At 35.4% G+C, this 15092-nt stretch overlaps 1 protein-coding gene across 3 annotated transcripts in view; it reads left to right on the forward strand.

Moving 5' to 3' along the window:
• Positions 1-15092, forward strand: part of Grid2 (glutamate ionotropic receptor delta type subunit 2) — a 1574882-nt gene that overhangs the window by 682805 nt on the left and 876985 nt on the right. For 2 of the 3 annotated variants that reach the window (XM_052173841.1, XM_052173840.1), the window contains exon 3: positions 14342-14626. The exons of the other annotated variant lie outside the window; for it this stretch is intronic. In XM_052173841.1, the coding sequence (XP_052029801.1) occupies positions 14342-14626 (285 nt within the window). The remainder of the gene's footprint in view (positions 1-14341; positions 14627-15092) is intronic. 3 annotated transcript variants of the gene reach the window in all.

Raw genomic sequence — 15092 nt, forward strand, 5'->3', positions numbered from 1 at the left:
GGTGTTTTTGGAGAGGAACCAGAAAAGGGGATAACGTTTGAAATGTAAATAAAGAAACTATCCAATTAAAAAAAAACTTTGTGGTTATAAAGTCTAGGTTTAAAAAGTTTCATGGGTGAATTCTAACAAGCACATAAGTAACATGTGGCCTAAAATACATGCATGCACACATGGGCGCGCGTACACACACACACACACACAAAACACACACACACACACACACACATGCACACATGCATGGACATACAGACACACACACTAGAGCAGCACTTATGGAAAATAGAAACCATGAATTTGAGAGAGAGAGAGAGAGAGAGAGAGTGGGAAAGTGACTCATGGAAACAGTTACCAAAAAGGAAAGAAGTAAATGGTAATTATATTTTATTTTAAATAAGTTGTTTTGTTTTTTATAACAATGTCTGTTTTTTTTTAAGCATACATACACAATCTACTTAGGCAATGTACAAAAGACCTGAAATTGGTAACACTTACAGATATGCCAACCTAAAAGGGAGAAATGCAATGAGGTCTCAACTCTAGAAACAAAGAAACAAAAATAAACAACAACAAAACCCCCAAAACTACAAGCAACAAAGGAATACTTACAGTGGGAGAAAAAAAATTTCCTTAAGAAACAGCCGTCTAGATGGCCTTGTTGAACATCAAAGGGAGGAGAGGCCCTTGGTCCTGGAAAGGCTCCATATGCAGCAGTGTACAGGAATACCAGGACAGAGAAGTGGGTTGATTGGGGAACAGGAGACATGGCTTATGGGACTTTTTTGGGGGGGGACCAGGAAAGGGGAAATCATTTGAAATGTAAATAAAGAATATATCTAATAATAAAAAAGAAACAAAAAGAAAGAAACAAAGAAAGAAAGAAACAAAGAAAGAAAGAAACAAAGAAAGAAAGAAAGAAAGAAAGAAAGAAAGAAAGAAAGAAAGAAAGAAAGAAAGAGTCCTCTAATTGTTTCTCCAATAACAAGTGGCTAATCCCAAAATCATATATTAGAAATAGCATCAGCATTAATTCATGGTAAAGGCTTCTAGCATCCTGAGTCATGGGAAATCTAGTTCATTACCATTATTAGGAGTATGATCAAAATACCTGACAGGAGTTTTTAAAGATTAAGGGAACAAAACTAAACAAACGAACAAGCAAACAAACAAACAAAAGAACAAAACAAACAAAAAACTAAAGTCATCTATATGACATTTTTTGAACATTGACTTCTTTTTAAGAGCCAGTCCAGTAAGACATGAAAAGGAAAAGAAAAAAGAAAAAAAAGGAACAAATACTACGAGTATATCACTCAAAAAGGAAGACACAAATCTTGTTAGTTGAAGACAACACTACTGCATATATAGAAAATACAGAATCTGCAAACATGGAAACTAGTACACATGCTACTAAGTCATAATAGAATGCTACAGTATGAAAGCTTGATTTCTTCTGTATTGCAAAAGGAAAAATAGAACTCAAAAGTGCATTTGCCATCTGTATAAATGTATAAAGTGCTTCATAATATATTTAAAAATAAAATTCAAATCTACATTTTCAACATCACAAAATACCACTTAAAACTTCTTTTAAGATGAATGAAGATGCTATGAACAATTTGTTTTTAAATCAGAAGATCTTGGATTATTAATATATCAAAGCCACTTAATTATATAGACTACTGGATTAGTAGTATACAATAGAGATCATATAGCAGCATAGTATGAAGAGTAATTGGAAGCCATGGTAAGGAGATATGGGTGTGTGTACACAGGGACAGGCTTGGAAGAATCTCATGTATAATGAGAATGTGGGCTCTTCCCAACCTATTGACAATTATTTGGTTTTGATTTTGAAGTAGGACTGGATTTGCAGAAGAACACTCCATGTTCCTCACTGAGATTCCTCTAATGCTAATTTCCACACAGCTATAGCTAAATTATGGTGAACAATCTGTTAATGTGATGCATACTGTTAACTGAATTATATTGTTCATGGTTCGTTAGCTTTTTACATATAATTTCTATTCTCCCCTAGTCCTGCTGGGGTACCACATTTTATTTGTCTGACATTCATCCTTAACCTTCTTCAGTTGCAGTAGTGTCTATACCTTTGGCTAAAGAGCTTTCAAAGCATTGGAATGGTGTAATGATTTGGGGTGTGGGGACAAAGCTGAAAGCTGTTCAATCATATTAGCTTGGCAAGTTTTATCAATTGCATTAGAAGTTATGAGACTGGGTGAAGAAATGGAAGGACATTTCAAGGAAAGAATTGTTTCAGATACAAGTACCAGTTAGTGTTAAGCACATTCAGATGGAGAGGCAGGTGGATGAAAGATGACAGTAAAGGTGACCTTTGTGTTTTAATAATGTTACTGTACGAAGATGGCCATGATGGAAAAGAAAAATAGACAGCTTGCTAGTTATTTTTTCCAAATACACAAATGTAAACACATTGTTTTTTTTTTCCCTTTGAGACAGAGCTTCACATATCAGGGCTCCAGCTCTCTAATTCTCCAAACCTAATTTTGAACCTCGGATCCTCTTATCTCTACCTCCCAACTGCTGGTGTCTTAGAACTTTACCACCTTGCCTGAGTTTCTGGAGTGGAAGGCTGAACACAAACAAGGCTTTTTATATACTGAGCAAGCATTCCACCAACCTAGCTACACCTGAAGCTCTAACAGAGTGTAGCTTTTAGAGGATTATTACGTATATAATTTTATAGAATATAACTTGTTAAAACATATAGTCATATATTTTAGGAACAACTTTGATGTCAAGACATTTCACTTTTTGACATATATGATATATTTGCCTCTATGTGTGTTCATCTATTCAGAGGTACACATGTATACAAGTGTATGTACACATGTGTAAACATACATTTGGATGGCAGAGCTTGATGACCAGTTACTTTCTCTGTGGCTCTCAACCTAACATGTTAGGCAGGACCTCATACTGAAGCCAGAGCTCACAGCTTTGGATAGCCTACATAGCCAGCTTTTCCTGGGGGACCCTTTCTTTGGCTCCTGAGTATTCAGATTATAGCACTCAGCTTTTATGTGCAGCTGAAGATCCAGGCCATGGTCTTTGTACTTACTTGACAAACACTGCATATTGTTCAAATCAGAAGAAATATATCTACCTATTCAAAATTTAGAGTTCCTTCATCATTAAAAGCCTGCAAAATACATTCTTATAGCTTTAATTTTAGTTTTTATTTTTATTTATTCCTTTACATGTTACTCACTGCCTGCCTCACTTTTACCCACTCCTACACTCTTCCTGCCTATTTCCCTTCCCTTCTCCTCTGAGTGGATGGGGCTCGCTCCCAAATCACTGAGTATTCCTTCATCCTGGCACATCAACTCTCTGCAAGGCTAGGCATATCCTCTCCCACTGAGGCCAGAGAAGGCATCCCAGCTAGAAGAGCATATCCCATGCACAGGCAACAGCTTTTGGAGTAATCTCCACTCCAGTTGTAGCTTTTGGGATAGCCCTTGTAAATATGTGAGGAAACTAGGTCCAGGCCACGTATGTTCTGTGGTTTGTCGTTCAGCCTCTGAGAGCCCAAGGGTCCAGGTTAGTTGACTATGGTGGTCTTCATGTGGAGTTCCTATCCCCTTCAGAGTTGCAATACTTTCTCCTGTTCTTCAATAACAGTCCACATCTACTGTTTAGCTGTGGGTGTCTGCCTCAATCTGATCTAGCTCCTGGATGGAACCTTTCAGAAAAAAAAGCAATGTTGTACTCCTGTCCGTAAGAATAACAGTATCATTAATAGTGTTAGGTATTGGTGCTTACCCATGGGATGAGTAACAAGGTGGGCCAGTTATTGGTTGACCCTGTCCTCAGTCTTTCCCCCATCCCTTGTGCATAGGATTCTAGTCAACAAGAGAAATTTGTGTTTGAAAGCTTTGTGGGATGGTTGGTGTGCCATTGCTCCACTGGAGCATCCAGTTTTATGTTGAAGTCCTTGATCCACTGGGACCTGAGTTTCATACAGGGTGATAAATTTGCATCTATTTTCATTCTCCTACTTGTAGATATCCAACTAGTCTAGCAACATTTGCTGAATATGCTTTCATTTTTTATATTGTATTGCTTTGGCTTCTTTATCAAAAATCAAGTGTTCATAGGTGTGTGGGTTTATTTTTTGATCTTTTATTCAATTGCACTGATCAACTTGTGTGGTTCTGTACCAGTACCATGCAGTTTTTATCACTACTGCTCTGTAGTATAGCTTGAGGTCAGGGATAGTGATACTTCCTGAAATTCTTTTATTGTTCAGGATTGTTTTGGCTATCATGGGTGTTTTGTTTTTATATGTGAAGTTGAAAATTTCTCTTTCAAGGTCTATTAAAAATGTGTTGGAATTTTGATGGGCATTGCATTGAATCTGTAGATTGATTTTGGAAAGATGGCCACTTTTACTATGTTAACCCTACTAATCAATGAGCATGGGAGATCTTGCCATCTTCTGATATCTTCTTTAATTTCTTTCTTCAGGGACTTGAAGCTCTTGTCATACAGAACATTCACTTGCTTGCTTGGATTTACACCAAGACATTTTATATTATTTGTGGCTATTATGAGGGGTGCTGTTTCCCTAATTTCCTTCTCTGCCTCTTTATCATTTGTATAAAGAAGGGCTACTGATTTTTTGTAACCAGCTACTATGCTGAGGTTAATTTTAGCTGTAAGATTTCTCTGGTAGAATTTTTAGGGTCACACACACACACACACACACATATATATATACATACATACATATATATATATATATATATATATATATATATATATCATATTATCCACAAATAGCGATACATTAACTTCTTCCTTTCCAATTTGCATCCTTTTGATCTCCTTTAGTTTTCATATTGCTCTGACTAGAACTTCAAGTAATAGATAGATAGACTATATAAAGAGAGAGTGGGCAGCCTTTTCTTGTTCCTGATTGCAGTGGAATTGTTTTATTTCTCTGCATTTAGTTTCATGCTTGCTGTTGTCTTGCTGCATATTGCTTTAATTATGTTTAGTTATGTGCTTTGTATCACACTGATCTCTCAAAGTTTTTATCCTGATTTGTCAAAGGCTTTTTCAGCATCTAATGTGATGATCATTTGATTTTTTTCTTTCAGTTTGTTTATTTGGTAGATTCCGTAAATGCACTTTCATGAACCATTCTTGGATCTTTGGGATAAAGCATACTTGATTGTGATGGATTATGTTTTTGATGTGTTTCTGGATTTAGTTTGCAAGTATTTAATGAATAGCTTTGCATCTATGTTCATAAGAGAAATCGTTCTAAAGTTCTGTCTTTGTTGAGTCTGTGTGCTTTAAGTATCAGGGGGACTGGTTTCACAGAATGAGTTTGGGGTGTTCCTTTATGTTTCTATTTTGTGGAACAGTTTGAGGTGTATTGGTATTGGCTCTTATTTTAAAGGAAAGTCTGGTAGAATTTTGCACTAAGACCATCTGGCTCTGCGATGATTTGGTTAGAATATGCTTAATGACTGGTTCTATTCCTTTTGGGATTATGGGATTGTTTAAATAGTTTACTTGATCTTAATTTAACTTTGGCACGTGCTGACTACCTAGACTATTTTTCATTTTTTTAATAATTTCCAATTGTCAGAGTGCAGGATTTTGAAGTAAGACCTAATGCTTCTTTGTATTTCCTTAGTGTCAGTTATGTCTCCCTTTTCATTTCTGATTTTGTTTTTGTGGCTACTGTACCTCTGTCTTTTGCCTAGTTTGGCTGAGAATTTGTCTGTCTTTTTGATTTCTGAAAAACAAAACAAAACAAAACAAAAAGCAGCTACTGGTTTCTTTAATTCTTTATATTCTTTTCTATGTTTCTAACTGATTTCAGTCTTGATTTTGATTCTTTCCTGCTTTCGACTCCTCCTTGGTGTGCTTGCTTCTTTTTTTTCTAGAGCTTTCAGATGTGTTCTTTAATTGCTGGTATGAGATAGAGGTGCTTAGGGCTATGTGCCTTCATTTTCATTGAATTCTCAGAAATCTTTAATTTCTTTCTGTATTTCTTTTCTGACCCAGATAAAACTGAGTAAAGAGTTGTTCAACTTTCATAAGTGTTTCTTATAAGGCTTTCTGGTGTTTCAACGGTGTTTAAGTCCAGCTTTAATACATTGTGATCTGATAACATACACAGCATTATTTCAATTTTCTTGTATCTGTTAAAGTTTGCTTTGTGACCAACTACATTGCAGAATGATCCTTGAGATGCTAAGGAAAATGTATATTCTTTTGCATTTGGGTGAAATATTCTATAGATGTCTGTTAGGTCCATTTAATTCATAATGTCTATTAGTTTTATTATTTCTATTTTTGGGTATTTATTTCTGGATAACTTGTCAGTTGTGAGGTAGTAGGGTGTGCTGAAATATTCCACTATTAATGTTTGTGTTTCAATGTGCTATTTAAGTTTTATCAATGTTTCTTTTACAAATGTGAGTACCTTTGTGTTTTGGGCATAGATGTTCAGAATTGAAAGATCACCTTGGTAGATTCTTTTCCTTTGATAGGTATGAAGTGTCCTTTATTGTCTCTTTCTGATTAATTTTAGTTTAAAGTATATTTTATCAGGTACTAGAATGTCTATTACCACTTGCTTCTTGGGTTCATTTTCTTGGAAAAGAGTTTTGCAGCCTTTTATTCTGAGGTAATATTTGTCTTCATTGCTGGAATGTGTTTCTTGTATGAAGCAGAATGATGGATCTTATTTTCAAATACATTCTCTTTTTATTGGAGAAACGAGTCCATTGATGTTGAGAGATATTAATGACCAGTGATTGTTATTTTCTGTTATTTTGATGTTGGTGGTGTTAGTTTGTATATGTGTGTGTATGTTTGTGTGTACTTCCCTTGTTTTTACTGGTATGTGATTACTAATTTCCTCTATTTTCTTGAATGTTGTTATCTTCTTTGGATTGGAGTTTTCCTTCTAGTACTTTCTGTAGGGCTGTATTAATGGACAGATATATTTTGAATTAGAATTTGTCTTTAAATATATTGTTTTCTTCATCACTGCTGATTGAATATTGCTATTTATAGTAGTCAAGGTTAGCATCTGTTAGTTTTTGAGCAGTCACAAGATACTTGTCCAGACCAATATAGCTTTTAGAGTCTCTGTTGAGAAGTTGGGTGTAATTCTGTTAGGTCTGCCCTTGCATGTTACGTGTCTCTTTCCCTTGCTGCTTTTAACATTTTCTTTGTTCTATAGGTTTTGTATTTTGATTATTATGTGATAGGAAGATTTCCTTTCCTGAACCAGACTAATTGGTGTTCTATAAGCTTCTTGTATGTTTATTGGCATCTATTTCTTTAGATTTGAAAAATTTTATTCTATGATTTTCTGGAAACTATTTCCTGGGCCTCAGAGCTGGAACTCTTCACTTTCTATTCTTATTATTCTTAGGTTAGGACTTTTCATGCTATACCAGATTTCCTGGATGTTCAGTGTCAACATTTTCTTTGACTGATGTATCAATCTCTTCTATTGTATCCTCTAGACCCAAGATTCTCTCCTCAGCCTCCTATATTCTGTTGATGATGCTTCCATCTGTTGTTTCTCTTTTCTCTTCCTTAGGTTTTCCTCTTCCAGGATCTCCTCAGTGTGTGTGTGTGTGTGTGTGCGTGTGCGTGTGCGTGCATGTGTGTGTGTGTGTGTGTGTGTGTGTGTTTATTGCTTCTATTTCCACTTTCAGGTCTTGCACACTTTCTTTCTTTCACCTGTTAATTTGTATTTTCCTTTATACCCTTAAGGGAATGATTTGTTTCTCCTTTAAAGACATCTACCTGTTTGATTGTATTTTCCTGTATTTCTTTAAAGGATTTATCTATTTCCTCTTTAAGGCTGCTATCATCTTCATAAGATTAAAGGTCATTTTCTTGCGCTTCAGTAGTGTTAGTATATCCAGCGTTTGCTGTAGTAGGGTAGCTGTGCTCTGATACTGTCATACTTTCCTAACTTTTGTTGATTGTGTTCTTTGGAGGACCTTTAACCATCTGGATGGCTTTGGTCCCTGGATGCTCTTGTTCTCATAGGTATTGGGAATGAGTTTAACCTCGATTGTCCTAGTGTGGCAGGCCTCTCTTGGATATCTTTGCACTGTATGGTTCAGGAAATGTTGGTCTGTATAATTCAGGAACTGCAGGTCCAATGAAGTTGGGCAGAAAGGTGGCAGGGGAATGGAGGTTCTCCCTGTGATAGCAGGCTCCTCGGGGCAGTTTGGCTTGCCCAGAGAACTCAGTGAGCAAGGAAGACAGGTGATGGTTAGGGAAGCTTACCTGTATGGTTCATGACCTGAAGGTCTGATGAAGGTGAGAGGAGACATGGATGTGACAATGGGGAGATGCCAGACTGCTCAGGGCAGCTTGGCTTGCTTCAGAGGACCCTTTAGTCTTTAAAAAATAGAAAAATTGATAAGATCTATATGAACAACAGTAAAATCTATAACATGATCATTAAAGTTTCAAAGTTACAGGTACAATCCAATGTAGACTATCATTCCTACCAAAATCCTGTTTAATCTTCACTCTTTGTTACATTGGATTAAAGAAATAAAACTGGGTTTTTAACAAAGATAACATTTTCCATGCATCTGGTTCTTAGATTTGCTTGTTGCATCATCTGCCAGCTGAAGATCTTTTATGAATGTAGGGCAGGGAGGGTTTTTCTTGAGACAAACTGATCCTTTTTAGTTCTGATCGCTGCAGGAAAAAGGCTTTATAACCTATATGAAGTATAATGCTACAGCAGGTAATAAGGTGACCACTTATAAAATGATTTCCAAACCATTGAAGAGCTACAGATGTCATAGATTTAACATGCATAAGTACTGAATTAATGATATCCTCATTACTGCCTAGCCCACAGTTCCTGTCTCTGTACTCAGTAAATTTGTCTTTAAAACAAAAACCAAATAAACAACAAAGAATCACTATATTCTACCCATATGTAACAGGAAAAAAAGGGTAAAAATGATTTGTGTAAATTCTCCTTTAAATTATTTATAAATACCTTTTATAATGTTAAAACTATATGGAAATCAGTGTTAGTTGATGAATTTAGATCTCTTCACTTGAAAGTTATCATTTTTTAATAACTGTAGTATCACTTTCATTGGCTTTTGGGTAAATATTTGGAGGGCATGAATAATTATTTGAGATACTGTTTGTGTATTGCAAATCAAATTGAAATTTTAAATATGGAAATCAGCCAAATAATCTCTTTCATAACATAAGGCAGTCTAGCTAATATAACCCATAGTAAATGACTCTTCAGAACAAGTGACTAAAAGCAACTATAAAAACACCACCCATAGGTAATACGATCTTACTGACATGCCAGCAACTGAAAGCTATGCATTTAATCGATATAAGAAGGTCATTGAGCAGAGAAAATAGAAGAGAAGAACCCTAAAGTTCAGTCTTTCATGATGTAGTAGTCTTTCTTTTGCTGCCCTAATGGTAATTAATGGGAAAATTTATAAATGTAGCTATTTCTCATTATTCTGGATGCTGAGGAGTTCAAAATCAAGACCCTAAAATGAAAGAAGGTCTTTCTTACTTGTCATCTGATAGAAAAGAGATACAGAGAGAGGAGGACAAGATCGAAGACAGAGGTACCAAATCCATTCGTTTAGAAGGGTTAATTTTCAACCTTAATTCATTTCTGAAGGTAAAATTTCATGAAACCATTGGGGCCTCTAAGATCCCACCTCCAACAATACTGCACTGGGGATTAAGTTTCCACATGTCTTGTTTATTCTACTTTTGACATCATCTTATCCACTAAGGGGTGAAAAAAGTCCAAGGTACATAGATTTAGAAATAGAAGCAAAAGTGTATGTTAACATCATTTGACTTGACATATAGAATTTAACAGTCAGCTTCATTTCTATAACTGCTTGTGTCCAAAAGTGGTGAAGTGTTGCTAATTGCAAATGCTGTTATGAGAATATCTTTAAAAGGTGTGCTCTTTCAGCAATTAAAACTTGCTCCATGTGTCTCTGATGTAAAATCTCAAACCAAGAAGCTGTTGCATATGCTTTCAGTGGACTGATATAAATGGTATGTAGTCACATACATAAAAATCACATAGCTTAAAATATCAGTGAAAGGATAATTGACACTGAGAAATTCTTGGCTTCATGAGGAGACACACAGAGGATCCTATGGTCTTCCCAACACAGTTTCTTCCTATGTCCTCATGTGCTGTTAACTGAATTCTGTGGGAAAAAAAACCCTACATGATCCAATGTTTGAACCATCAAGGTTTGAAGTTCCTGCCAAACATAAACTCTCTTTGATCCCCATGAAAGCCTATCAGTTTAAATATTTTTCTCTGCTATCATGGTTTATGCTTCTTACAGTAGCCTTCATCTATGACAAACAGACAGAACAATTAGATTCCTCTGTGTTTCAGCCCCTTGAAAAGTCAACAGTAAGTTTCCCTAGAGACACAGTGTTGTTTCATTTACCTCAATGGAACTGTTTTGGGGTCAACCAGTTCCAATCCAATTGAGCAGGTAACCTCTTTCTTCTAACTTTAATGAGACTACATTTCTGCTAGCTGATTTTTGTCAACTTGACACAAATTAGAGTCATGAAGGAAGAAAGGACCTCAGCTAAAGAAGTGTCTCTATCAGATTGGAATGTAGGCATGTTTGAGAGACATTTGCTGATTGGATTGGGAAGGCCCAACCCTCTGTGGAAATTACCATTCCTTAGGAACATGGTCTTGTGCTGTATAAGAAAGTAAACAGAGCTAATCATGGAGTGTAAGCCAACGAGCACTGCTTTTCTGTGGTTTCTGCTTTCATCCTTGAGTTCCTGCCTTGGTTGCATTTGATGATATATTGTAGCCAGTTAGTAAAATAAATTCTACCGGAAGAACATTTTTGGTCAGTGTTTATAATAGCAACATATAGGAAAATTAGAGCAACATGATTTTTTTTCAGTCTATCAATATACAAACTCTAAAGATATTTTCCCTATAATAAACTCTGTTCTCAGCCACATATAATTTTGAAGAAACATATGAAAAAGTCTAATTTGCTTTATGTGATGAAAAGTAGAAAGAATCTAGGACCATTACTTAGCTCTGGACTTCCCTTAATTTTGTACAGGTTAGGAATTTTATAAGAAGAAAGAACACTCAGTATCCACAGGGTTTAGCTCTCCAGTCTCTCCCTGTCAATAATTTCACAAAAATTATTTTATTGCTTTTTTTATTTAATGAGTCTAGAATCTAGAATGCTGTTCTAGGGGGCCACCTCATTAATCAGACATAGCACAGCAGCTAGAGCTGCCTTCTACTCTTCAAATGCACGATGTATTTTTCTATTGTTTGATGATTCCTATTTTGATCATGTATAGTTATTTCAGTTACTCCTGCAAATACATGCAATAGAATGGTCAAGCGAAACAGGAACCTTAAAATAATTTATAAGTCTTACACATAGAAAGAGATTAAAAAATAATAATAAAATGGAGACCAAGTGTAGCTATACATTGATATAATATCAGCACTTGGGATACAGAATCAGAAAATTCAGAAGTTCAAAGTCATCTTGAACTAAAATTTTGCCAGCCTAAATGGATTTTATGAATCCCTTTGTCTCTGTGCCTTTGCACATCTATCCCTATGAACAGAAAACAAGTTGAAGTTCATCTGGGAGCCGTTAGGAAAGAATATCATTAAAATATAAGAGAAAATTAAATAAAACTATATTTAACAAGGAAGATAGCAGGTTGAGCAAGACATGGAGAATAATACAATTTGTAGTGATCACCCACACCTTCTGCTTCAGTACCTGACTCTGGATCCTGTCGTGGGTTCCTGCCTTCAGGTTTTTTCGTTAATGAACTGCTTTGTAGAAGCATAAGATGAAATAAACCCTTTACCTCACCTATGATATGAAGTAACATTTTTGAAGCTGTGTATGATTAACATGTAACTTTGTAAATTTGTGATTCTAAAGACTGAAGCCAAATAGTTTTCTTATCGTATCATACATGAAAAAAAATAAGTAAACTGGAGTTTTTCCTTGAAAATTAGAAGTTTATAACTTCTGTGGTTTAAGTTTTAAAACTACTGTTTACTTGGACTCTTGAAAGTATGATAATGCTTGATTTGAATCCAGTTGTATATACTTTAAAGCACATTTCTTATGCTAGAAGAGCCAAGCTTTTATATTTAAAATTTAATTATTAGTTGCATCTGCATTTGTGAATTAGTAATGATTTATTTACCATAGAAGTGAGATCAACTTTTGACTGGGATTTTTTGCATACATTCTTTGAAACTATTAATTAATCTAAATTCCTAGTACTTCCCTGGATGGTAAAGTTATTATCATGAGAAGATTATGTGATATTTTCTCAAAATCTTCAACCTGAACCTCCTATGCTCTAAGTGCATTCCTCCCAATGTCAGTGCTCACATGGATTTGAACTCCATCTAACCTCTTATGAGTCAGTGCTTGAAAATATGTTCCCAATAATTATATACTGACAGAATATGCATGGAATTACTCACTAATAGTAACAGTAAATATAAATGGTCCTTCTGTGCTTAGCTTTCTTTCAGCTTGCCCTTCAAATAAGCATTCATTAGATTGCAAATTAATTATGTAGCAGACTTTAGCCTTTTTCTTATTTCTTTAAGTTTTAATGATTCTATAAACCAACCTATAATAAATTCCAAATTCTAAGAAGGTCAGCCTAGATAGCAAAAAATTGGAAATAAAATCAAAATTGGTTATTATAGCTAATTACATAAAACATAAATATTTGACATTTTCTGAATTTGCTGTTGAATTTATTTCTGTTCTTTAAACATTGACACTCTGAACCATTAATTATCCTTTTTAAAATAGATATGTTGTGAGTTTATATTTGAGTATTTTTAAATTAGATATAGTTTTAACTGTCAGGTAAATAAATTTACATGCACAAAATAATATAAATAAATGGACATCAATTGTAAAGTAGATAGTAGCAACTATAAATTGCTTATTTAGATACCAGAATGGTAAAATTTAGTATTTCATTTGTCTGTTGACTTTTTAAGAAAAATGACAAAAAAGTTTCATTTTTTTCCTGGTTTATTGAGGAAGAAAATGTCATCCAGTTTGCAGACCCATAGTGGCCAAAATTTCCTCCTTCAGACTCTTTGTTCCCCTTATGGCTCAGCACTTTAAACATTGGCTGCTTTCTAAAAGCTGGAATTATATCCTAGGCAGGTATTCTTCCGAATCACGAAGCAATGATTATACAAGTTTAGCTGCCACTAATTGAATTTCTATCATATGAGAGACAAATGATAGATGCTGGTTTATTTCTAATCCTTGAAATAATCTATACAGATTCCTGCCACTTTGCCCTTTTAAATAGGGCCATATTGAGCCGGGAGAAGCTTGCACAGTATCACAGAGCTAAGGGAAACAGAATTATTGAACTACATTCCATTACTTCTTAACTAAAGAAATTGTTTTCATTCAGCATGCCTATGTAGTTGTTTTTTTTTAATTAGATATTTGCTTTATTTACATTTCATTTTTTCTTTTTTGTATATAAATTATATATTTTTATTTTCTATATTCTTTGTTTACATTCCAAATGGTTTCCCCTTTCCCAGTTCCTCCCTCCCCATATGTCCCATAAACCTGGGACATCTCCACTCATTCTCCAATCACCTCTCTCCTTTTTCTCTGTCCTGATACTCCCCTCCAATGCTAGATCAAGCCTTTCCAGGATCAGGACCCTCTCTTTACTTCTTCATGGGAATCATTTGTTATGCTAATTGTGCCTTGGGTATTCAGAGCTTCTAGGATAATTAATATCCACTTATCAGAGATTGCATTCCATGTGTATTCTTTTGTGATTGGGTTGCCTCACTTAGGATGATATTTTCCAGATCCAACCATTTGCCTAAAAATTTCGTGAATTCATTGTTTCTAATTGCTGAGTAGTATTCCATTGTGTAAATATACCACATGTTCTGTATCCATTCCTCCATTGAGGGACATCTGGGTTCTTTTCAGCTTCTGGCTATTATAAATAAGGCTGCTATGAACATAGTGGAGCATGTGTCCTTATTGCAAGCTGGGGAATCTTCTGGGTATATGCCCAGGAGTGGTATAGCAGGGTCCTCCAGAAGTGTCATGTCCCGTTTTCTGAGGAAGTGCCAGACTGATTTCCATAGTGGTTGCTTTAAAGATGTACATTTGCCTGACTGTAAACCATTGCTTCTCAGAAAGGAGAAATCATACAAAACTCACCTTAGCATTACTGTGTTCTCTTGCAGCATGTGAACTTATGAACCAGGGCATCTTGGCCTTGGTCAGCTCCATTGGTTGCACATCAGCTGGGTCCCTCCAGTCTTTGGCAGACGCCATGCACATCCCCCACCTCTTCATTCAACGTTCAACAGCTGGGACCCCAAGAAGTGGCTGTGGCCTCACCCGGAGCAACAGAAATGATGACTATACTCTTTCAGTTCGTCCACCTGTCTACTTGAATGAAGTCATCCTAAGAGTAGTCACAGAGTATGCATGGCAGAAATTTATTATCTTCTATGACAGTGAATATGGTAAGTGTTTGCCATCTGAAAAGTTTCATAAGGTGATGTTTGCATGAGAAGCAATTTTGTTAAATCCTAAAATATCTGAAGAAACAGACCAATCATTTGTGTTTTTTTTTTGTTTCTACTATACCTCAGCAACAAACAATTAGAAGATGTATTTTCAATGCTATTGAGCTTGTGCTTTATATTAAATATATTTAAAGTAAAATGTAAATATAAATACCTCTTTGACTATATAAACACACCTGTTGTTTGTTGTCTTTTATAAAAACAATCAGAAGAGAAAGAATATGTTTGGTGGATGTCCAGTCAATTGTGGGGGAAATGGGTGCCTTTGTGGGCACATGCTGAGACATCCCTTCCCCCTGAGGGACCAGTCACACAAGGTATAGTATAGAATAGAATCTATTCATAGCTTGGAGAGGGGAGTTAGGATGGTAGTAGAGACAGAGAAAGGCAGAGAGAGGGTGAG

Source organism: Apodemus sylvaticus, chromosome 2 (assembly GCF_947179515.1).
Source record: "Apodemus sylvaticus chromosome 2, mApoSyl1.1, whole genome shotgun sequence".
Classification (NCBI taxonomy): Eukaryota; Metazoa; Chordata; class Mammalia; order Rodentia; family Muridae; genus Apodemus; species Apodemus sylvaticus.